The sequence below is a fragment of the Palaemon carinicauda genome, chromosome 22 (genome assembly GCF_036898095.1).
Source record: "Palaemon carinicauda isolate YSFRI2023 chromosome 22, ASM3689809v2, whole genome shotgun sequence".
Classification (NCBI taxonomy): domain Eukaryota; kingdom Metazoa; phylum Arthropoda; class Malacostraca; order Decapoda; family Palaemonidae; genus Palaemon; species Palaemon carinicauda.
In genome coordinates this window covers 81669617-81696761 of record NC_090746.1, presented here as the reverse complement: position 1 = coordinate 81696761, position 27145 = coordinate 81669617, and the positions used below count along the sequence as shown (strand labels likewise).

The 27145-nt window shown below is 37.9% G+C and overlaps 1 protein-coding gene across 1 annotated transcript in view; it reads right to left on the bottom strand.

Moving 5' to 3' along the window:
* The window catches only part of jagn (jagunal), an 85639-nt gene that overhangs the window by 41362 nt on the left and 17132 nt on the right, over nt 1-27145 (bottom strand). The window contains exons 2-3 of the mRNA XM_068346437.1: nt 14212-14451; nt 1602-1631 (exon numbers count right to left, since the gene is read on the bottom strand). Coding sequence (XP_068202538.1) covers nt 1602-1631; nt 14212-14451 — 270 coding nt within the window. The remainder of the gene's footprint in view (nt 1-1601; nt 1632-14211; nt 14452-27145) is intronic.

Here is a 27145-nt window from a genome sequence, read left to right as displayed (position 1 = left end):
ACATTGCCTTGGGACGAGAATAAAAAACTAGAAACGTTTTATCATTTCTCCCCGTACAGAGACTAGGGACGAGAGTAACTCGAGAACAACGTTACCCGCTTGGGACGAGATAAAGATCGGAACGTTTTCTCTCCTCTCTCTCCCTCCGTCTCTATCTCTCTCTCTCTCTCTCTCTTGATTTCGCACCTAAGAGAAGAGCCCACTTACGTTTCGTCAAAAAAACAGGTTATTTGACCAAAGGAAAATTTTTAAATTAAAAAGTTCCTTTAAAATAGAATTTAAAACATTTAAGCTTTGAAAGAAGAATGAACAAAACGTCAGAATCGATTTACTCTTTCTGCAAAGTGAAACCGTGATACTCTCTCTCTCTATCGTAACGATAGAGCGCAAACTGCGTAGCATAAATAAACTAAACGTTAGTTCATCTTTGAAACAGTACGAAGACTATTCAAAGAAAATCTTTCATAAAATATCTATTAAAAAATATTCATTTAATAAGTTTTAAATCATTAGCTCTTTAAAAGCTATTTACGATTGAAAGGGCTCAACGTTGTTTAACTTCGGTTTCCAAGTTAGGACCGCCTACTCTCAGGAAAGGTCGCATATAAACAAATCATTAAAATTTATTTTGATGTTTATTATAAATGGAAAGCTAATCGAAGAGGCCTAATAAAGGCGGTTGAGATATAAAATATATAGAGGAAAATCTATAATTAATTTATAACGTGATAAGATAATTGCTAAAAGCCTAAACACACTTCCGTACTGAGGGAAGGGTCGGCCATTTAAAAGTCAAGGAAAGTCCAAAAAACAATCCAAAGTCATCAAAAATTAAATCTATCTAAAAACGAATTCAAGATTTAAGTTGAAGATAAAACACCTGTACTGCGAAAGCTCAAACCAAAATGAAGTACTTCACCAAATATGTTAAGAAAACTCCAGGTTCTACAGCGAGTATGAATACGTCTTGTCGTCAACGTCGACAGAGAAGAATTGAAGGTTTCGTTTACATACAAGAGTGGTATCTGGCCGACAGTTGGCGCTGGTGGGCACACCCGCAACCTTCATAGCGATCGCTCGCGAGTTTTTTGAGTGTGTTTTCTGTCGAGCCGCAGAGTTGCAGCTATTATATATTCACCGGCTAAGTTAAATATTTAAAAATGACTTTTACTTATCTGAGAAAGAATTAAATGACTGTCCTATAATTTCCCCTTTTTGTGCAACAGTAATGAATAAACTAGGTTATATACCTTTAAAAAAATTCATAGGTCTCTTTGAAACTATAATTGGTTCTTCCATGCACTGTGGCATTCTGTATTATGGGGAAAAGGGAAGGACCAATAAACACTAGACCACTCATGGAGAAGGAGTCCTGTCTCTTGTCATTTTTTTCTTTGGCAAAAACAGCTTGTGTATCTATGATATAACATGGCACAAAAGTGAGAGGGTAGTCCATGCATCATAGACAATAATGAATTGCATATTTAATCATAAAATTATATCACCAAAAATCTTACATTGACCCAAGAAAATTAGTACAATATAAGAGAACTCTTTAGCACTAGCAAAAAGGACAAGAGCAAGGACCTTCCATCACTTACACTTCAGATAATTTCCTTGTTGGAGGCCATCTGGAATGACCAAACTTAAAATTAGCAAATACCATTAGCAACTTTTAACAATAATAAGGTTACCCAAAATACTTATTCTTATGACATTTTTAACATATTACAGATTGTAATGGGAAAATACTTGGATAATGCAATATACAAGATAACAGTAGTTTACAGAAGGTCCTCAGCTTGCGAACTTATAGGTTCCAAGAAGCTGTTTGTAAGTCGAATTTTAGTAAATTCTAGCCTAGGGTAGGCTTAACCAGACTCCCATGTCTACAATTTCCAGCTATAAAAGTCGGCAAATAGTCCGCTTTCATATGAAATAAACATTAGGTTATAGAAAATGTTTTGCTTACTATATTGAATGATATATTGTTTTATTATAGTATTTCTTTATCTTATTACAATATACTAAGTTTCGATACAATATCAGATTTATGATTTCAGTTGGATTGGTGTTTCTATCACCGAATGACTGTAAGTTGAGGACTTTTTGTACTTATATTGGGGAATATATATAAATTAATAGTTCTCTAAAATCAAACAGATTGGACCTAGCTTGAACAAAAAAGGGACATTGCCAATACAGTTGGTAAATTCTTTTATAAATCAATGTACAGATTTAGTTTAGAGTATCTTTAATTACCCAAACGACATTTCATAAAGTGAAAACATGATGTTTAAGGAGGTTTACTAGAAAGATAAAAGTAAAACTGCTCTATATATAACTACATATATATATATATATATATATATATATATATATATATATATATATATATATACTGTATATATATACACATATATATATGTATATATATAAATATATATATATATATATATATATATATATATATATATACACATATATATATATATACATATATATATATATATATATATATATATATATATATATATATATATATATATATATATACATATATATATATATATATATATACACACACACACATATATATATATATATATATATATATATATATATATATATATATATATATATATATATATATATATATATATATATACATATATGAACATATATCACAAGCACACGTGATTTCAATCAATGTAAATATCACCCACGAACGGCATTTAATACCGAATTCTATCCTGGGAATATATATCCACTTGGAATTCATTTTATGGTAACAGCTTCTGGGCGGGTGGAGGTTCGAACCCCCACCTGTGGGCCGGAAACCATGCCAGCAACGGCTCTACCGACTGAGCTATCAAGAGAGAGAAAAAGTTTATGACAAGTCCTCGTACATATTCCTGTCAAATTCAGGAATCTGTTCATAGACTTGAAATAAACCCATCTCCATCATGATGGCTGAATCGTGAGTTTGCTACACGTGGTCATTTTAAATGAACATATATCACAAGCACACGTGATTTCAATCAATGTAAATATCACCCACGAATGGCATTTAATACCGAATTCTATCTTGGGAATATATATCCACTTGGAATTCATTTTATGGCAACAGCTTCTGGCCGGGTGGAGATTCGAACCCCCACCTGTGGGCCGGAAACCATGCCAGCAACGGCTCTACCGACTGAGCTATCAAGAGAGAAAAAAAGTTTATGACAAGTACCCGTACATATTCCTGTCAAATTCAGGAATCTGTTTATAGACTTGAAATAAACCCATCTCCACCATGATAGATAGAATTCGGTATTAAATGCCGTTCGTGGGTGATACATACATACATACATATATATATATATATATATATATATATATATATATATATATATATATATATATATATATACAGTATACATACTGTATATATATATATATATATATATATATATATATATATATATATATATATATATATATATATATATATATATGTACAAATATATTTATATATATAAAGAAACTAAATACAGCAGGCAATTTTAAAAGTGCAAAAGTTTAATGAGCAATATCTTTAATATACCTTTTTTAACAAATGACTTAACACTTTTTGAGGTAATGCATTCAGACCAAAGGCTACTGTATTCAATGTTCCAAAAAATATAAAGTAGCCTAAGTCTACTTACTATTTACATGTAAATATAAAGACCTTGAATGTAGGCTTAGAAGGACTCTTAGTGACTTATATCCCTTTATTCATTTTTAGCTTGTTTTTAAGAATTCACTAACAATAGAAAGCATGTTCAAATTAAAGTATTTCGGAATTGATGTGGTCCTCAATTGTACCATATACAGTAGGGTCCCGAATTACACGTGTTCTAATTACGCGATTCCTCAATTACGCGATCGATAGTTTTAAAAAATTAAATTTCCTGTATCTACGAGGCTGTTCAAAGTTCGCGAGTCAAGCACTACAAAATGTATCAAATCTATTGTCTTTTTAAGTATATTGGTAGCCCTAAATACAGTGATTTATAATAAATGTTACAAAACAATATCAACATTACATTTCATTAACATAATTTCATAATGAATAGCCTATTTAAGGATAAAATTCCACATCGACAATGAAATCAACTGTTAACTTTGCGAGTCCAGCTGACAAAATGTAAACAGAAATGTGGTTACGTTCTCGGCAATCTTTATCTTTCTCCAACCTTACGATAATTGTAATGGTAGTGTTAATGATGGTATATTAAAGCATTATTTTTAGTACAGTATATTTAAAAGCCTTATTTTTCCCTCTGGGCGTTCAAGGTTTTCACGAGTAGACTGGGTTAGTTTATCGGCAGTGAATAGCCTAAACTTCGGTAACGAGTCGTCAATATTTTGTCATATTTTAAACAGTATACATTTGATTTGCAAACATTAATCAAATGTATACTGTTTAAAATATGACAAAATATTGACGACTCGTTACCGAAGTTTAGGCTATTCACTGCCGATAAACGATAACAAACCCTTTAATGCAAACTAACTGTATCCTTTGATATTCCTCTATATTTATCACGAATTCCTTCTATACCTCCTCAGACACTCTTATTTCAAATATCTAAATTATTCTTATCACAACTAACACCATCTAGTCATTTTCATTCCATTATATCTATTATTCCTCTGGATCTTATTCCCTTTCCTTATTCTGTTTATTCGATGGGATTCGTTTTTCCCTTTACCGTCTTTCATAATCTATTTTTAGCCACTGGCAACCAAATCCCCCCTTCCCCCGTCTCCTACCGTCTCCCCTGCGAGTCCACCCAGCCTATCTCATCACTTCCCCCCCCCCCTTCATCCTCCCCTGTTCTAGGTCTGTAACCTTCTGCGTCATAATATCTCTCTCTCTCTCTCTCTCTCTCTCTCTCTCTCTCTCTCTCTCTCTCTCTCTCTCTCTCTCTCTCTCTCTCGTTATACAATACTTACAAATAGATGAAGAAACCAAAATCGGTTTTCTTGAAGTGTCAATTAAATACAAAACGAAAAAATTTTACCGTGTATACATCCATTTCAATCATAGCTTAAAATACGGTAACCGATTTCGTCCGCAAACCACTATTTTTTAGGAAACACCATTCTATTCCAGAAAATTTTTACTCTTTAAATGTCAATTGCGCTATAATAAAACATGTACTTATGTTGTTAAATTTCGGGTGTGTTTTAAAAATCGAGTATTGCTAACTTATTTTTGTTTTACTTTTGGCTGTGATCACATCAGCTGATGTCTAGCTTCCGCGCGAATACAATAACAAAGAATTGTTTACACCATTTCTTAACTTATTCAAACCATCTATACAGTTAATATTACATAAACACCAATGTGTTATAACCTATCATATTTAGTGTTTAGTACTTTAAAACCATCTCTCTCTCTCTCTCTCTCTCTCTCTCTCTCTCTCTCTCTCTCTCTCTCTCTCTCTCTCTCTCTCTCTCTCTCTCATCGAACGTTATAGCGGTAACCTAATTGTTCGGTGACTTTAAAAATAGGCCTAGTACTTTCTTCTTTTACTTTTTTTTGCATATGGATCCATAATTGAGGTGGGTACAAGTTGACTTATAACTGAAGTTGGGAAAAGTATTTTGGATATGGAAAGGACAATTATCTTTCGTAACAGTTTAGAATTATCGTAAGTTATCACTCTGTCATTAGCGGCAGTTTGCTATTGTGGATTAAACGCATAAGGAAAAAAAAATTTCCAGCTTTGCTACGAATTTAGGAATTTATATGGATACGGTAAGTAAAATATTTGTAATAACATAATGTTTACTAAATGTTTGTAATATCATTAGTTATGACTTAGATCATGTGTGTTTAATGCATTCGTTTGTTTATTATGATCGAAGATGGAGCGTAAACAAATGGAAGGTTTCCGTTTCAGGCGGCATCATAAAGAAAAACATTTCATAAATGGCATTCATTTCATTTATTTGAAAGTTCTAATAAAAAATAATTAGAACATTGGTAATAACAAATTCAACATATAATCTATACTTGGTAAAATTGCTGTCAATTCAAAAACACAGATGTATAAATGCGTCTGTTTCTTCGTTGTGATCAGAGATAAACGTAAACAAAACATTGGTTGTCGTTTTCTATTCTGCTTTTTAGCGTGTTTAGGAAACGCATGATATAAAATCGCCTTTATTTTTATAATTCTGGATTTTCAATCATACAACAAGCTAGTCTATAGAGTGATGGTTTTGCTATTCACCAGTTGTATTATACAATAGATATGACAAACATTAAAATTTGTCTGTATTTTGGGTTGTGTTATAACGGGAAATATATGGTGTTTACACCTATCCTGGTTGTAATTTTAACCATTTTTCAAGTTATTAGAACTTTAAAGTATATTAAATGTTTTATTTACTTACAAAAACAATTTGATATTATAAAGAAATACAGTATAGTACAAAGAAAGTATTGGAAATGGGTAGTAAACACATTTGAATAGGCAAATTGCTGGTTGCCATGGCCGCAATGGAATTATTTCTGTTAGTTGTGTGTTTCGAAATTCGCGATTTTCCATTTTCACGAGGTCATTAATCGACCAAATTCTCGCATAATTCGGGACCCTACTGTATCTGTATGGCTGTCTAAAATATAATTTTTTCTACTATCTCTTGAAAGTCCGTATTGATTCACATAGAGGTGTCATTATACTGGATACAAACTAAATAAAAAAGAATTTTCCTCCATTCATAAAAATGCAAACAAATCAACTATAATAGTTTTAAAATATTATCACAGTCCCCTAAGATTTAAATGGCCACTTATGACTGGCAGAGGTAAGGGACAGTGACATTGCCCTGCAAGCAGGACCAACACACTAGAGACTGACCATAAATACATAAGATCAGTGCCCTAGCTCCCTCTCCACCCAAGCTATGACCAAGGAGGGCCAGGCAATGGCTGCTGAGGACTCAGCAGAAAGACCTAAAGGCTCCCCCAAAACCCCCCATCCTTAGCTTACAAGGATGGTGAGATTAGGGCAACCAAAGGAACCAACGAGTTTGAGCGGGACTCAAACCCCAGTCATGGACGTTACCACATTGGCAACTACAACCCATTTGCTCTTTACCTTTCCTTGGGTCTCTTCTTATTAAGTAACTATCCTGAATTCTAAATCTCTCCACTAGCTCTGTTCCTTTGCATAATGCTTAACAGTTCATATCTCCTTATTTTCTAATGTACACAATCAGTCATTTGACAGTTCTTAAATTGTAATTTTCACTCCGGTACTTGATTTCATGAGTAAGTTTTGTGCTTGCACTCTGATATATATTTTTATTTCCTTTTTTCTCTGATATATGCAAAATTTTATTTTTGGTTGTTTACATGTTTAATCTAGTTCTAGTTTAATGCTTTGTATGTTATTCATTCTTACACTTCTATATATATACTGTATATATATATATATATATATATATATATATATATATATATATATATATATATATATATATACCTTAAAGTGGTGAAAAGGTTTGCCCATAGCCATGATCAACAAAGATAAACTAGTCAGGGCCACACATTCTAGGTTGGTGGCCAACATGGTGATAAAAATTGGCCAAAACTTAGACATGAATAAAATAACTCTGTCTCGGTCCCCACTAGCCCAGCGGCAATAGAACAACTATCCAAGGTGACAGGCAGTTACACCCCACTGCAAGGTGTATAAAAAATTTCTGGACTAGAACAAGCCACCTTTAAAAACTGAACACTTGCATCATACATCGGCAGGACCCTGTCTAAGGAAGAATATCTTGCTGTGTTACTAAAAAAGCTGAAAAAAATAGATTGGCATATAATAGGATTTAGTGCAATCAGAAGAAGCACAGCTGCCTCCTTTCAAGGTCTCAGCCCTATGTTCAGAGAATAGATGATGACCTTGACCCACCCCCATACATCCTTTTCGCAGCCTTTCTGCGAGAGGAGATGCTGGATAACCTCCAGGCGTGAAGTCTTAGAGAAGCAAATGCCTTGTGATATATCTCTGCGTGAGGTTGTTTGAGAGGGAAGGAAGGTCTCTCAGTACCTCTGTGAGCAGAAGTAGAATTTTTTGGTACCATTCTTCTTGCTGCCAGGTTTTTCAATACCCTCAACTAGATTTCATTTATCAATAGTTCTTCAATTAGTTTTGGAGAATCCCAAATTTTTTTTATCTTACATTTTCACCACCAAAGCCTTTATTATTATTATCATCATTATTATTATGTATGAGTTCAGAGGAGAATGTGGAAAGAATAGGCCAAACTATTTGGTGTATATGTAGGGAAAGATAAAATGAGTCTTAACCAGAGGGAGGGATCCAGTGTAGTCTGTACTGTACTGTACTGTCTGGCCAGTCAAAGGACCAAAAAACTCTCTCACAGCAGTATCCCGATGGGTGGCTGGTGCCCTGGCCAACCTACTACCTATATTGAAGTTCAATTCCATTGCCCAACTAATTCAATCTTGACAAAGAATCATGTAAAAATGGAATTTGAAAAGCATGGCAACACTAAACATTAAATGCAGTTTGCATGCTCATTCTAAAAACTAACTAGAGCTCAGTTATTATTATTACTAGCTAACCTACCAGTTTTTAGTCTGTATATTAAAGGTCAGTTATCTCAGTTCTATAGATTATGAAAATTTCCTAAAGGTAGCATCCTCTGCAGGTTTTAGTAACAAGGTCTTCTTTGAATTAAATGTGTAAGCATTCAATAAAACAAAATGTAATAGTAATTTAACGAGAAAATGCAGTATACAGTAGTGCTTTACTCCTTGTGACTCCAAAATTTTTTTGCCTACATCCATTTACGTTTATATCTATTTTCTGGTACACAACTATTCTGGATAGCATAATAATCTTGACTTTCAATTGCTTAGGCTATGGGTGTATGCCTTAAAATCAATGAATGGACAAAGTTGGTAAAAGACGTTAAGAAAAACAATTTGTGGTGTAAAAACATGAAGATGGCAAACATGTTAAAAATAAAAATTATCATCCTAAGTTACACTATTCCTTTAACATGCCTGCCAATTGTTATCCTAAGTTACACTATCACTTTAACATTCCTGCAATTTGTATAAGACCAATTTAATCTGAGCTCTTTACTATGGAATAAATTGTTCCGGCATTGCTAGAAACCAGCCATAATCTTTTTACATGAGGTATAATAATCCCCCGCTAGTTAGCGTGGGGTAGACCTGCCACCCTGCTCATACACTCACCCAGTATTTTAGATAAATTTTGATTACATACAGGACTTTCTAGGGGGATATGTGATGGTGGGACAAGTATGAGTAAAGAGTTGAGGTTTGTAGTTAGGAAAAATAGAAATTACATACAAATGTTATTTGTTCCTTCAAACAAACAAAAACCCAACTGGATGAGAACTTGACCTGGGGTATGACTCTGAGCTCTTGCGAGCGTCCCTGACACCTTGTGAACTCTCCGTTTGTTAAGCCAGAGAGTTGACGACCTGGGTACGTGTGGTAAATGGGTGGAAACTAGCACTGTAACATGACTGGGTAAGGATATTGTAGTGGGCAACATTCCTCTTATTTAACCTAGACTAACTCTTGCATGGAGAACAAGGACATAAATGTAACATATTTCAGGCTACATAAAGGAAATGGTTGTAACCTGCAGTCAGAGGCAGGCCACCTTGCAGAGTCCTCCAGATGCTATGCCCCAATAGATGGGAAGATGAAGGAAGAAAAAGATGGCCATTCTATCCATTCATCCCAGACTAAAACCGGGACTGACATAGCGGTTCACAAAGGAGTTTTCAGGGATTGTAGTACTCAAACTACATTCCAAGGTGGTCTAACTTCCGACTGGGGGGCAGTAAAGCACTAAGCTACATTTGAAGTTTTTTTTCCTCCCTGAGGTACAGTAAGAACTCCTCTATCAGGGGATGGTGGCATCACCGACACCTGATAGACTGAGATAGATGACTTAGGGAGGTGCCACGACATACTTTCTGTCCCTACGTGTGGAAAGTCTCTCAGAGAGAGGAAAAGCTACTGTAGATAATTTCCAGGTGTGAAGTCTTAGAAAAGCAACTGCCTTGTGGTATATCTTTGAGTAAGGTTGTTTGAGAGGGTCGGGAAGGGGAGGAAACTTTCTGTGTGTGTCCCTGAGCAGAAATAAAAGGTCTGGGTACCATTCTGCTTGCTGCTTTGAGACTTGCTACTTGGCAGTTGACTGGTTCAAACCTGATGATCCTTTCTTTTGTCACTATCTATTGATAGGAGCTGAAGAGTAGGGGTGAAATGGAACTGCCCTACGAAGAAGCAAGTCATGACTCGTCTTCTTCCAGTGCTCTGCAACTGCGTCAATGTCTTCCGAGTTGAACAAGGAAGGATTCTCTACTGATAAGTTGTGCAACTTGAGTGGCCTTCTCTTTGGCACCTGCCTCTGGAATCTAGAGATGACCGAGTCACATCTCAGGATCCAGTTCGTTCACTGGTTGACCAGTTTGTGGGCGAGGAACTCTAAGTACCCTAGCTCCTGAATGCCATGATGTTGATTGCTTTCCGCTCCTCTGAATCGGCCAAATCCTCACTGGCGATCATATAGCCTCCTGAACCAGACCAGTAGTCGATCGACAAAGCGGCTTACAAAGAAGCCTATGGAACCCACCCCATCTTCGCGGCCTCTGCAACCGAGAATGTCACCATCGTCCTTCCTCTGCCAAATAAATGGCAGTAAAGTAGGTGGGATGAGTTCCCTGCCCTAAAAGAGTTCGATGTCCCAGCTACTCAGGAGGGGAACTTCTTCCTAGCTCCCTTAACCATCCCAGACCAGGGCAACTCTATCCTGGTCTTGCCAGTTCTGGGGGACTGACAGAGAAAGTCCAGAACCAATTCTTTCCTCTCTTGGGGGGAGATAAGAAGGATCACCCAAATTGCTGATCTTCCTTATGCAAACTATGACCTATAAGAAGGTGTGGTCCGACTCTCTCTGCTCTGACGCTGATGCCTTAGAACAAGCGACCATTGGCAGCATGCCGTCAGAGTGGTCTGATACATCGTCTTGAACCTCATCCAGACCCTAACTCACACCTGCAGAAGCCGGGGCTGAGTCAGGTTTATCAACATGGACCCTTGTAAGGCCTGAGACCTAGGGGGAGGTTCTGCATCGCCAGTAACACTGAAGATGGATCAGAACCAGGGATGCCCTTCTGCAAACTGGAAGGCTCAAAGCCTTTCAAAGCCCAGATTTTAATAGGGATATTCATGTCCTTCTGCTTCCGGGGCTTGGCCAAGGAGGTAAGGAGTGATGAAGTCTCCTTTCGAGGAGCTTCCACCGTAAGTGGAGAGGCGGGTTTGGTAGTCACGATCTATACCAGAGAGACACTGTAAATGTCCGTGAAAGATTTCCAACCACTGCTTGTCCTCGTATGATGGGTATCATGCGGGGGAGGTGTCTCCTGTCTGTCTTCTCCTCCTTTTGGTAATTTTTACCGGGATGATTCCCAGTTTCTCCCAAATGGGTACAGGGTTGGCATGGAAGGCCTTGGTGTCTAGGTACTTCTTGTACCTAGTCAAACAATCAGGAGGAGCAGGAGCAATGATGCAGGAGGATGATGATGCCTAGAGGCAGTACAGTACTACTATACTTGGGGACCACAGGTGAATTGGAAGTTCCCAGGAGATCTGGACACCCCATGGGGAATTGAGACTGGTCGAAAAAAGGTCTTTGATAGTGGAGCTGGGACCAGTTCACTAACTGCCTGCTTCACCACCCTTATGACCTCGAGAAACCCTGGCAGGTCCTTCGCGAATGAAGGGAGAGCCGAAGGAACTCCAAGAGGTGAGTGATCGTAAGCGTACCATTCATGAGCAGTTGCTTCTCTTGGCAAAAGAACTAAGGTGAGTGTGCGCGCTACCACCCAACTAGGGCCTGTTCACTCACAAGCCGTAGCAGCATGAACAGGACAGGGACCCAAGCTCTCATTAGGGATCCTGCAGGAGGTTGATGACTAGCCTTATGTACTCCTAGATGAGTAGTTACGTGCTCGTATGGAAGCGAGCAAGGCTGAGGGGGTTTGTCTGCGAACACTGGCTGCTATCACTAATGTCAGAACAAGTGGGTTCTATCCCATAAGGGATAGAAGCCTGACGCAATGACCCTGAAGGGTCAAGCATCAAGAGATTCTTGAGGACTAGGCACGATGACTGGGAGCTGAGACTGCAGGCAGTCAGCAGACACCCCCATCAGGATGCTACGAAGAGCTGAAGCGAGGTGTAGACGAATCTCAAGCACGTTTACGAGGTAATCGAGGGGGAGACCACTAAAGTAAGGAAGACCTTCCCATTGGCAAGAAGGATGACCTACCTCAGAGGGTGGAAGAGCAGACTGTTTTTTCTGCTGAGGGAACTTAGCGTGCTGAGCAAGCTCACAAGCCTAGCCAAGACTCCAGGGAGACCATGCCAGAAACTCCTTACGTAGGCTATAAGTTGAGGAGGACGCTTCGGCAAAGGGCACGAAACTTTCTGGAGGGAACGGCACTCCAGAGGATCAAGGGGCTGGGAAGCCGTAACCAACCACTGTGGAGTCAGATGTGCGGTCCCACAGAGTTCCAAGCTTCAGAACCTCTAAGAGCTGTTCCTTAGAGGGGGGAACCTGAAAACCTCAAGGAAGTCCAGAGTTGACACAGTGCCAAAAGAGATAAGACTCCCCTTTGGGCATAGGTGCCACCACTTCACTAGGGGCAGCGATAGGGCCATTTGCACCTGAGGGTTGTTCAGGGGATCAAACCATTGTCATTCTTATTCGTTTGTACTCACAAGACCGAATGAGCAGTCAGTGAGGAAAGGACAAGGCAGGGAGGATGGCCATGTGACACTCTCTGCTAGTAGAAACCTTGAGTACTGGAATTTCATATGCACACAGGGCAAAGGTTATGAGGCTCCATCTCCCAAGTCGACATAAAAGGTCCCACAAGAGCAATTTTCAATGCCAAGACACCCCTCACACATTAGCAGCCTTCACAACACTAGACAAACTTGCAGAAGAAAAAACAAAACAAAGTAAGTTCACAGCTAGTTTTATTTTTAGGGTTTACAGAAAACGGAGACGTGCCAAAAAGTTTATGGCTAGCTTCCAGCTATACTGGAACAATATATCCCACAGTAAAGAGGGTAAGGTTTGTATGTGTAGGAATAAATGTAAGTTTTGGCACATTACTATAATTACCAGGCCTAGAGTATGCTGATGATGCTGTCTTTATTAGCAGAACACCACAGGATTTGCAATGCTTGCTTACCAGAATGCATGAAATATCACAAGTGGTTGGGCTCAAGATAAATAGAAGGTAAATAGATGATATGAATGGAGTATGCAATGGAAGATGAAATATCATTGGAAAGAGAAAAGATCAATGAGGTAGAATCATTCAAGTATCTAGGAACTATGATCTCCAATACAGGGTCTTTAGAATTAGAATTTAGTGAAAGATTGAAAAATGCAAATCAGACAATGGCTAAGCTGATTAAAACTTAGAACTCATATCACCCGAAATTACATATAGAAGTCCGACTATATGACAGTTTAGTGAGATTGGTGTTACTATAAGGACACAAGTCATGGTATGACAATGAACAATCTCCAATAGATTTAGCAGATTAGAGAACAAAGCCATCAGAAGGATATTGGGAGTTGAATGGCAGGACAGGATTAGAAATGAAACTATGAGAGATTGCACGTGTGCCATACATGGATGAGATCATGATGATGGGTAGAGGGAGATGGTTTGGGCATGCTCTTCACACTCCCCAAGAGAGATTAGTTCACCAAAAATTTAGCTGGGCTCCACAAGGCACTAGAACAGTTGGAAGACCCAGGCCTACATGGCTGAGGACTATGAAGCGTGAAGTACATGATGAAAGGAGAACTACTGAATTAAAAGCTCAATATAGAGACGACTGGCGAAATCTAACCAAGGCCCTTTGCGTCAATAGGTGTAGGAGGAAATGATGATGACTATAAATGAACTGCAAAGGACAAATTTGAATGCAAAAAATACATATTCTGAATTTCATAACATCTACAGAAGAAAAAATTCCAGAATCTGTTCTACAAATTGTATGGAGGGATCATTAATGTGCAAATTACCATTTCACAGGGATGGGAGCTCCCTTTCGCTTACCCAGGAAAATTGTAGTTCAGGGTGCGTAATATTTCTGCATAATTAGGAAATGGCATTTCACATGCTGAGCCTGTGGTTACAGAAGCATCAGCGATATCTTCGACATTTGCAGCTGCATCCTCAGGCACAACTTCAGGAGCACTGCCAGCTGTTTCAGCGGCTGCATCACTGGTACCAGCCTCAGCTTCAGGATCTACACTACTTGTTATTTCAGCACCTGCATTCTCTTCTTCAGAAGTGCTGAATGCAAAAAATTAGTTATCCAGCTGAACATACAATATCCATTAGTAGTAGAAAATGAGCCTCTAAGAAAGTGCATAGTCAGAGCTAGTGGAATAAAAGGCCTAGTTAAATTGCACTATAGTATCTACATATAGTATTTAGTATGTGCAGCAAGCAGCAGTGTAGACCATAGCATATCACAAAGTACTTCACTTTATGAAATCCAGCTTTACATGTAACCTACCCCTTTCCACTGTACTCAATGGTTTTACAGACGTGATCAATGAGCTCTATCATTACATATTAGGTTTATTTATGTTTTAAGAGTTGGTTAATTACTCTTAATAAGGTATTGGCTAATTTGTGACAATCAGTTAAAGAACTCCTTTTCCTGATAGAAAATTTAGTGAAAAATTCAAGAAAAGCAGTAATAGTATGTCATAGGAATTATCCATCAGTGATCTCCCCAAGTCAGAAACTTTCTTTTCTTCATGATCATTCGTTTTATGAGTAACTCCGAATATAACAAATTGGTAAACGAACATAAAAATTAAAATTGGTTTAAAGCAATGTACAACACTAGCCTCCGGTCAAAAATTTCCCTTCATATGAGAATGTTTTGTGGACGAGTATTAATGAGATTGGCACAAAAACAGTCACACACTACATTCAGTACACGCAAAGTTCATGCGATTCTTTACCCCATCTCCATGCCATTTTAAAGAATGGCAAAAACAGTTGTATCTAGATAGATTTATTTTGGTCAAAACTGAATGCAAGTGTAAAAGAAAATGACCATGTCTATATAGCGTAAATTAAGCGATTCACTCGGTGATAGTGAACGACATTCAAGAGAGAGAACTTTCTAAATTTTACCAGAAATGCTTAGAAAGGGAGATTCTCTTTTCAAGCACTAAGCTCCACTATTGTCTTCCTTACACCAGCCATGAATCTCCTCAAGGTCAAAGTTAATTTTCTAAGTATTTCTTGTTTTACTGCGAGTTATTAATTTGTAGTACTAATTTCTGATGTTAGTGGTTATAAATTTGTTAACAAATTCCATTACAAACCTTTAAAACCCATAAAAATGAGTGTACTGTATATTAATATTTATTACCTTGTGGAAGCATAAAGTGAAGCTCCTTTATTTCTTAAAGGAAAATTATTTAGAATTCGGTTAAGAGCTCGTTCCTGGAACAAAATAAACTTGTAAACTGAGGTATAACTGTATAGGTTTCTACTACTCAGAATAAGTGAACTTATGCCAGGGGTAGATTTCTGCATATTTCCCAATCATATCCAGGTGTAAGTAGTGTATAAGGGGTAGGGTGCAGAATTCAGCCTGCTTACTGTCTTGATGAGCGAGTGCATCTGCTCTAATTATTCTAGTTTTAATAGGTATTAATTATCAGTTGACTTTCCTTTGGAGTCTTTCTCCAGTCTTCAGACCTATTTTTTACTTGCTGGAATAAACTTTTTCATAACTAACATTGTTCTAAGAGGTTTACAAATATTTTCTTTTCAAACGTTGGTCTTATTGTCCTCAGCAGTTCAGTCACCTGGCCCCCTTTGTAATTTCAAATTTGTTCTAAAAGCTTACCATATCTACTGAAATGTTTGAATTACAATAATGCCAAAGGCTTCAACTCTTCTGGTTTTTGCTAATGCTGGAATACAGTTTTACTACCTAGATCTGGGATATCTTCTAAAGAAAATTGATAATAACAATTCATTTCATAAAAAGGGCTGTTAGCCGATCCTTTAAAGGTTACACTTCCTCTTGAGACATGTTGCTTTTACTGGCTCCGTCTTTGGAATTAGTGTTACAAGTTTCATAGAATCAGTATTCATATTGATATGAAGTTTATTAATTTCTCATTGCCCCGAATGAATGTCATTTATTTCCTATAGTGCAAAAATTGTGGAACAGTCTCTTAGGCAATATTATGATGTTGATACTCTTAACAAGGCTGTGTGAAGTACTGTACACCATTACCTATAATCTTTATACTGTACTTTTCAAAATTGCTTCCATTTGGACAGCTATATATACTGTAGTTTAGTTAACTTCTTTTCATCCCTATTTTGCTTTTTTTTCACATATGGCATTAAAACTTTCTGGAAGCTTAATTACCTGGTTAAAGTGCTCTATGGCTTGTTCCATATGAATAACAAAGTAACTAGCATCCACCAACACTAAGGATAAGATATAAAAATTGTATGGTTATTCAAAATTCTCCACTCTAGATGTATCTACTGTAATTGAAGACTTCGGAGTCTATATGAACTAGCTTATGTAAGTAACATCCATCACCAACTAGGCAGTATCAACACCTAGTACAGTATACAGAACTCATTTGTGAATGGTAAGACACTATGACAGCTCATATAAAAGAAAAAAAAAATTCTTGCAACACTACTGACGACAACCATAAATTTCTCAACCAAACCGATTCCCCAACTTGCGTCACACCTCCATAGATTACCAGATTGCCTTCTTTCTCTAACACCATTCAACCTCCATACCTTCTTTTTCTGTCTTACTTTCTCTATCTGTCTGAAAAAATTATTCAGACTTGTTTCACACCACCACCGAGGTAAAATTCAATGCATGATTTCTGTATAATGGTTTCCCCCATCCTAAACATATAATATGAGCAGGGGCCCTCCCATGGTCATATGCCAGATAGGCCTACTGCCACAACAAATGCTCTTGCAAAGGACCATTTTCCTATTTCAAGTGTGCCAAAGCAGTTACCTACAATATGAAATGGTACTTCTTGGAAAGGTGTGTGTATAGAAATGATGGGGGCCGGCCTTGCCACGCTCGTATGAGAAGAAAGAGAGAGAGAGAGAGAGAGAGAGAGAGAGAGAGAGAGAGAGAGAGAGAGAGAGAGAGATGATGATGATAATTCCTTTATTCCACAAAACAATGGGTAGTCTGTTACATAGAAAATGTATTTACATTAAAAGGTTCTTATAATTACATTTAAAATACATCTAGGATGGCATTGCCTAAAAATTAAAATTTATAAATTATATAATATCGTCTTAAATAAACTTTAAAATTCTACATTAAAAATAAAAATTTACATAGAGAGAGAGAGAGAGAGAGAGAGAGAGAGAGAGAGAGAGAGAGAGAGAGAGAGAGAGAGAGAGAGAGATGATGATGATGATAATTCCTTTATTCCACAAAACAATGGGTAGTCTGTTACATAGAAAATGTATTTACATTAAAAGGTTCTTATAATTACATTTAAAATACATCTAGGATGGCATTGCCTAAAAATTAAAATTTATAAATTATATAATATCGTCTTAAATAAACTTTAAAATTCTACATTAAAAATAAAAATTTACATGAGAGAGAGAGAGAGAGAGAGAGAGAGAGAGAGAGAGAGAGAGAGAGAGAGAGAGAGAGAGAGCTCTATCTTCCCATGGGGAGAGAAATAAAATATTGTCACTCCTATCCCCTGCCCTCCTGGACTTAGCAACCAGGAAGCTGGCAGGGGAGAAGGAACAACTTGAAGTTTTCTTCCTAAAGGTCATCAAGGCAGTGCTGCTCCTCCCAGAATGGGAAGCCACTGATGAGAAGGTAGGTAGGTACCCTACCCCTTCACAGAAACTACTTCCTCCAATAAAATGTCAAAGAAAAATCTATTTTCACACTTCAGTTGACACCACCATAGCATGATATAAAGATTTAAAGGCCGCCCATGAATGGCAGGGGCAAGGGACAGTGACATTGCGCTATCAAGCAGGACGATAACCTAGAGAATAACCATATATACATATGATCAGCACCCAAGCCCCTTCTCCACCCAAGCTAGGACCAAGGAGGGCCAGGCAATGGCTGCTGATGACTCAGCAGACAGACCTATAGGCTCCTCCACACTCCCTTAGCTCACAAGGATGGTGAGTTTGCAGCGACCAAAGAAACTAACGAGACAAGAGATAGCAAACAGTACAGCTGTTTAACACGAAGGATGTGAATTATTGATAGCCAGAGAGCATAGACAACTGTCACACAGATACCGTAATCAGGAATCATTCCCGACATTTTGTTATAAAATTTAACAGCCAAGTTCCTGTCAAGCAGTAAATATACTCCTATCAAAGGACAAGGCTCTGTATCTGTGTAGGAACTAACTAAAAGTGCAAGGACAACTTTACCAACAGGAATCATCAAAATAAGATGACAATGCAAAGCTGAAAGACTGTCCACAAAAATCAAGCACTCAGAAGTAAGTTATGGCAATGCACGCAAGTTTTGTATCCTACTTAAACTAACAGCGTAAGAGCAGACCTAAAACAAAATGAATCATCAAAATGAGATATCACACTAAAGCTGAAAAATGGCCCAGACAAATCAAGCCCAAAATTATAGTAAAGCACCTATTACAACATTGTAAAACTAACAAGTGCAGACACAGCTTAACCAACATGAATCATTAAAATAAGATGACTGTAAAGCACCAACTTCCCAGAAAAATCAAGCACTCAAAAGTGGGTTATGAAAATGTGTATTATATTAAACAAAAACTAACAGTCCAGGGATAGAGTTCAACTATCAAGAATCTTCAAAAAAAGATTACAAGGATGTCATATACCAGACCATCTCAAATTGGAGTAACAGCTGCTGTTTTTGTGTCAGTTACTAGAATATCTTGAATCTCAACCAAGACTTCAATCGTATACAGTACTGTATGTTTCCTTATGCTGACTATCAGTAGCAAATAAATTTTCAAGACTGAAATCCCCCATTTCAATATCATAGAACATGTATGGTACTAATGAAATAAACTGTACTAACTGTCTCAGCATTAGTTCAGGATGAGACAGAAAGGATAATGGCAAATGATACAAGCTTACAAGTCAGGTCAAAGTTATCAGATTCCTGGTCAAATAAAGATATTCAAAACTCAAACTTTCAAACACTGTGTAAAAATTAAATGATACAATACTTTATTGTATAAAAATGTGAGTAACGAATCTCACGAGGATTCAGTTTACCAAACTCTTGCAAATTATATTTTTCCACTACTGTATCGAAGTAAAAGAAGCTTTTTAACCATCACCACAGAGTTGAAGCATAGTATTAGAAAGCAACCTTAAAAAGTCGCTACCTAAATTCTGTTACTTGAAAAATGCTGGATCCTAAAAGTAAATTCAAATATTAATGAATAACTTTTTTGCTATGTTAACTACTGCTGCTGCAATGCTACCCAAAACAAAAGCAAGTTTTAAGGTTAAATTTTAAATATAAAGCAATACAGCACAGAAATATATGACAACATAGAACTACTGTTTTCTTTACACTTATGAAAAACAGTGCTCAAGCAACTAAGCATTTATGAGCATTACATAACATACTATCAAATCTAACTATTGAATTGTGCAAAATCACAGTGCTTGGAATATAAACTAAAATTTAATATGAACATTCAAAAAGTTCTTTTGAACCTAAAATGTCATAAAAATAAGAGCAACTAATAAAAAAGGGCTCAAGTAATACAGTACAGTATATCAATCTTAAATACATTACATGCAAACAATAACCTTCAATATTACAAAGTAATTAAGCAAAACCACTGAGATATTCCTTAGACTCAAAGGATTTTCCCAAAGGATCGGTTCTTAGCAGGTTAAAACTGGATCAAGGAATTCGAGCAAAGTTAGACAGCTGTGTTGAAAGACCAAGGGGAAGAAATGAAAAGTAAAAGGCATAAATCAAAACAGCTTGGGGCAAAATAGGGACTGCAAACTACCTTCAGTACTCTCTATTGTCATCCCCACTTACACAAATAAATCCTAAAACCTTTGAACTATAAAAGAGCAAACCAACTTATAACTCGAAGTAGACGAGGAATGTACTGTACTGCCCCTATCTTGGGGGTTACATCTTAATTCCTTTCAATGTCCCTAAAAAGCCTTGCTTAATTCTACAAGGGACGTGTGCTGCCTTCACTTTGAGAATAGGTGTACTAAAATGGTTTGGGTTAATCAAAACTGGAAAACTCAACAGAATCATACAAGGACACATTCCTAAAGAACAAAATCCCTAAAAGCATGAATGTAACCATTACAAAATAAGTTGAAAACTAAATTCTCTTACACATAATGGAAAGTTCACCTGCCTTTTTACAATCAAAACAGAATTTACCAGAGTTTCAGAAGGATGTTGTAGCATTTATCATGCGAATACCTATCAGTCAAATGGATCAGAAAATCTCAAAGAATATTCACTTTGCCATTTTGCCATTATTCTATCAGATGTCTTTCAAGTAATTTCATAATAATGGGAATTACTTTATACTAATATTGCAGTAAAAAAATCATGAATATTTTAAATAATTGTATTCTGCCTACCTATACAAACCCCTAGTCCTTTAATAGGAGTACAGTATATCAGTGTAGCTGGAATTTGGTAGTTAGAAATTTATATCAAGGTGTCGGTAGTTACAGGTAGGTGGCTCCCTCGCCAGCATACTGAGTAGCCACTTTCATCTTCACCTAGGACTTGTGGGATGGTTGAGGAGGGAAGTGAAACTTAAAGGACTTAGGTTTGTACAAATAGAAAAAATTTCAAAATTATTTTAAATATTTATGATTTGATCTTGTACAAATACAAACCTTTGTCCTTTACTAGGAGACATAGGGAGGGAGGAATCCCTATAACCAAGCTAGCTGGATTAGAATACCAGGATGTTGGAGCACTTGAACCTAAAGAGGTGCGGGAGTATTAACTCCTTCCAACTCCTAACAACATGAGAAAAGATTCTCATTAGATAGGCTAGGATTGTTCAATCCGACGACACACAGTTACAGAAGAACCTACTATATATACTAACAGGACATGTCTGGAATGTAAGCACAATTGTGAGTAATGGGTTTATACATTCCTGTCCATCATCCCCCTCATAAAAAGGATGGGGGGAGATACTTCTATATATCTATATATTTTAAAGAACAATTGCTTGGTATGGAAGCTTATCTGCATCACCATCCAATCCCACAAATGATTAACGCTCTTATGGTGGACCTTCGTGCTTATGGAGGTTTACACTGAAATAGTATTTTTTCCTTTTTTTAATATAAAGCCTGCAGATTTCTTAACTCCTAAGTTACCTCTTATTCACCATAAATTAGCAAGAAGAGGTTCTTTTAGCATGTGTTGAAGAACTGGTAATGTTACTCCAATACAGTATGTAAATGTACTTGTGGTAGCTCAAGTCCAGCTGATTACCACCCAATTTCCATAACTCTCATATCACCTAAACTTTTTTAACAGCTAAATAGGTTTACTGAAGGTAATCATTTGTTCACTAGTTTCCAATTTGGCTTTTGTAAAGGCCTTGGAGGATGTGATGCCCTTCTTACAATCTCTAATGCTGTACTGAAATCCCTTGATTATGGTCAAGAAGTATGATTGGCCTTAATTTTAGTACTGCTTCTAACAGTGTTAATCATGAGGCCCTTGTTTTTAAATGCAAACAGTTGGGAGTGGGTGGGTCTTTTCTCAGCATCATTATTGAAATTCTAAGTAATACATTGCAAAGAGGAGTTGTTGATGCGTTTGCGGGGAGGGGAATGGGGCTACGGAGACTTGTTGGAAGAACTTTTACCTTTCCATTCCTTCCTGTTTTCTTGATGGCACGACTTCCTTGAAGTCGCAGAGACTGGTTCTGCCTGATGATGTCTGCTCTGCGCTAGCGGAGGAGAAACCTGTTTGCGCGATGGTAAGCTGGTGAGCACTGATGCGCAGGAGAGTGCTTGCGCGCTGGCGAGTGATGGTGTGCTGGCGAGCTGGCAAATGCTGATGCATTGGAGATCGTGGACATGCTGGGGAGCACTGGCGAGCTAGAGAAAGCTGGTGCGCACTGATGCGCTGACGAGCTGGAGCGTGCCGACACGGAGAGCTCAGACGTGTTGGTGAGCGCTGGCGCGCAGCTGGAGCAAGACATGGCAGCTTAAATGGAGCGCAAGTGCCCTGACGAGTAGGAGAGCACTTCGCAGGAACCTGGGGCTCTGGTGAACGATGCATTGGCTGGCGATGAAGTGACGGCGATGAGCGTGCACGAGGATGGCTAGTAGAAGGATGACACAAGGTCACACGGCGAGCAGGCAGTTGCAGAACAAGAGTCAGGAACAGAGACAGCAGGTCAGGAGGATGGCGAGAACAACAATGGTGCGTAGGAAGAACTGGAACAGGGATGTGCATGATCCACAGGAGAGTCCAAGGCCAAAGCCCGAGGACTAGCAGCGGCCTTGTCAGAAGAAGGTCCAAAAGCAGATGAAGGTCGAGGGCCAGAAGAAGAGCCAAAGAGGCGCCTTTTCACCGATGGCGAAGGCGCACATCTAAGGCGAAGAGGAGGGCGAGCTCGATGAGAACGATGACGCCCTCTGGGGGGCCGGTGGATCAGCAAGCTGGCCTTTAGCAGCAGCAGTCCTCCGAGGAGGAGTCTCTATGAGTGAACTTCCCCCGAGGGGAAGAAACACTCACAACAGAGACGGATGAAGGACTTCCCCTTCGAATGATGTTCAGCAGGGGGGGAAGAGCAGTCAACAGCAATGACGGACGAGTCCAAAGGGGCAGGGGCATTGGCAGGATGGGCAGCAGACAACACCTCTGACAACGTCGACACAGGCAAGATGATCCACCTCTGATGTCGAGTGCTGCACACTAGCACCATGGCAAAAGAGTTGCAGCAGGTTATCCTTGGAGGGCGGACCTAGTTCCAAGGATGACCACACCTGGAAAAAAGGAGAAAGAGTTATAGACTCACAAGGGGAAACGACATCGAATCTCGAAGGCCAAGGTTGACCAGGTGTTAAAGAGCCTGTGCTACTACTCGAGGGCTTCTTGGAAGAAACCGAAAAAGTAGGAGCTTTGGAGGAAGGTCGGGATGTGGAAGAAGAAACCTTGGGTTTTTTCTGCTTCGAAGAAAGCTTCAAAGGAGAAGAATCCTGCTTAAAATTCTTCTTCTGCTGGCACCCAAACCTTTCCCACTGGGAGACAGGCCACTCCTGACACTCATTACACTTGTTACCACTATCACAACGTTGACCTCTGCAGAAGGGACAAAGGGTGTGAGGATCGGTGTCCTCGGTAGATATGAAGGTACGCAGGGCTATCCTTCAAGTCCAGGGCAGGTACGCATGGTCGGCAGAAGTCAACTAGCAGGATGGGTAGTTAACCATCGCTAAATTTTAAAGGCTCGTCCATAGTCCGTAATACAACTAATAAATTGAGTAGGTTTGTATTCCAGTTATGGAACAAACAGTGGTTGGGAAAATTTGGAGTGTTTTTAGCAATAAGGGTCACAGATTTGCCAATCTGAAGATTGGCAGTCCCTTTGAAGAATAGGATCAACATTTCTTCAAAAGCTTGTTAACACAAATGTTTGCTGGATGCAGGATCCAGCAAGCGGTACATGATTTGGTGATTATTTCAGTAAATGGAGAGTTATACATATAAAATTCCAAAATACATGAAATTACAGTGGTCGAGTCCATTACTGAACAACGTCAATAAAAATTAAATTTTCGGCAAAACCTTACAAAATCTTTTTTATATGGAGTGTCTCCAAAACCACGGTAGAACGAACCATAATAATTAAGCCAATAAAGTGAATACAACGCAACACAAGTCCCAATTTTATATAAAGTTGAAAATTCAAATTGGTAACGATTACTAATATGTCCAAAATGCACTAGCAAGGCTCACACAACACTTCAACATCCTAGAGCCTGACTTGACTAGGGATGCCAGAAGGATCCACAAGGAATGACATACTGTATATACTTTATACACTAGAAGCAACACAACCTAACCTAGGACAATGCCCTGACTGCAAAATTAAAGCAATATTATGACCTTGCTTAAAGAATTCAGCATACCTACCTTTTCACATCAATTTATATTGGCAAATTACTCTAGCCTAATGGTACATCAGTAATGTAGTCTCCATATGTATGAGTTACTAATTTTATACCATTCATAAAAAGGAGCTATTTTTATATCCGTTATGACAGATCACGGAGGGCTAGCCTATATTTATCCCGGTCATAACAGTTAATGTTAATATGAAAGCTATTTGCCAACTACTGTACTATGTCCACAATGATTGGTTGAACAAGAGGTGGTTTTTCACAAAAATACTGCATTTTTTTTAAGCCTGACATTTCACTATATTTACAATATAGTAGGGTATGCGAGAAACTTAGGTGCTCGAGTGTATTATTGCTATTAAAAAATGTGTTCTTGATACTTGCCAAATTATAGGAGTACAGTGGAACCTCTACACACGAACGTATCTACATCCGAATTTTCCAACATCCGAAGTAAAATTCGAGCAAATTTTTGACTCTACACCCGAATTTTATTTCGACACACGAAGTAAACATTACGCCATTGAGCGTCGAGTGCTCAGTTCTCTATTCTTGTGTGTATCGTGTGGTTGTCCTCTGTTTGGTCTGTTATTAACAGTGCTTATTTTCTTCCTTTTCTCACATTTCCTTTTTGATTTTACCTATAATCATGGTGCCTAAGAAGCTAAGTTTCAGTACAGGAAGAAGGCAATTCTTTCATTAGAATTGAAGCTAGAAATTATAGAAAAACATGAGAGCAGTGTGCATGTGAGTGATACTGTATGGCTAAACAATATGGCCGAAATAGGCCTATTATCTCGAGGATCATCAAGCTGAATGCAGCCATTAAAGCAAATAACCATCGAAGGGGATCACCATTATTACAAGACATCTTAGCAATACCCTGGAAGAGATAGAACGCCTTTTGTTGATAGGGATAAAGGACAAAGAGATTGTTGGCAACGATCATTTGTGAGAAGGGCCAGCGTGATGAACAGAAAGAAAGAAAAAAGTGAAGCAAAGAAAACCATGATAGCATTAACAAGCTCTCTCTCTCTCTCTCTCTCTCTCTCTTCTTCGCTGTTATAGTGTTAGATACGTCTATTATTTTTTTCCGAGAGAGAGAGAGAGAGAGAGAGAGAGAGAGAGAGAGAGAGAGAGAGAGAGAGAGAGAGAGATTAAAAAAAATGTGTTTAGAGTACATATGATTTTTAACAGCGTCAACGAGTTGAAAAACAATTAAGTGTAACTAAGAAAGTAATAACAGCTAATCTGAATTCCTTTATTAACTAAAACAGGAATTGCTACGCAGTAAGAGACGGTCGGGGAGGAGGTAGAGATGGTGACTGCGATAACATACCGTAACTCGTCACTGAAAGTGATGAAAATAAAAAATTAAAAGAAAAAAAATGTAAAAAATATGAAATATAAAAAAAAAAAAAAAATAAGCTAAGTTAGATTAAAATTTCCGTAGTGTAAGTTACGGTATGTTATCGCAGTCACCATCTCTACCTCCTCGCCGATCGTGTCTCCTCGTACGTGTGTGTGTGTTTGCGCATACGCACACGAGTGTGTTTATATCAATATTTGTTTCAGTTAATAAAGGAATTCAGATTCGCTGATATTGTTTTTTTTAAGTTACATTTAACTGTCTTTCAACTCGTTAACGCTGTTAAAAATCATATGTACACAACATATTTTTGTTTAATCTCTCATTTTTGTTTAATCTCTCATTTTTGTTTAATCTCTCTCTCTCTCTCTCTCTCTCTCTCTCTCTCTCTCTCTCTCTCTCTCTCTCTCTCTCTCAGAAAAAATTAATAGACGTCTCTAACACTAACAGTGAAGAAGAACAAGAGAGAGAGAGAGAGAGAGAGAGAGAGAGAGAGAGAGAGAGAGAGAGAGAGAGAGAGAGAGAGAGAGAGTATTTATTTAAAGAGCATGTTAACACCATGTCTACCTTCTCGCCGATCGTCCGTCTCCGGCGTAGCAAATCCTACACCTGCATTGGCCTGTCTCTAAGGTAAAGTGGCAATAAAACACATTTTTTGTTTATTATTTCTTTATAATTATCTTTTTTACATGCTTCTTACATATTATGCAGTAATGTTATTGTTATGTGTAATTATGTGTAGCCATTTATTAAGGATTTATTATGGGTTTTTAGGCTGAGGAACGAATTAAATGAATTACCATGTATTCTTATGGGAAAATTCGTTTCTACATCCGAACATTTTCTACATCCGAAGTTGGTTCTGGAACGGATTAAATTCGTATGTAGAGGTACCACTGTACAGGTAATAAGACTGATAAAGTACTGTACTGTATTCACAACACCGTTGATCATTTAGATTAAAATATTTTTATTTTAAAATAAATTTTTAAATAAACTTACCTGGTAGTTACATACAGTATATGTAGCTTAATCCCGCCGATTCGTCGAGCGCACGGCAGAAATTCAAAATTCGCGGCAATCACCAACAGGTGAGCAGGTGGTCATACCTGTGCGCCCTCTAACTAGGTAACTAGAACCATTCCCATAAGTCCTCAGAAATTCCATGCCCCTGTTTTCAGAGGGGAGGAGGGAGGGACCTTTTATATATGTAACTACCAGGTAAGTGTATTTAAAAATTTATTTTAAAATAAAGATACCATTTTTAAATATGTAACTTCCCTGGTAGTTACATATAAATAGCTGATTGACACCATTGGTGTTGGGTTAGAAAACTGCAACCCTGTCGGGAATTTGTAAAATTATTAATAGCTACAAATTAGCTGTACCAATAATCCGGTTCTTACCTGATAAGGAAGCTGGCTTCGTAGTTATCCTGCCTCATTTGCCTGC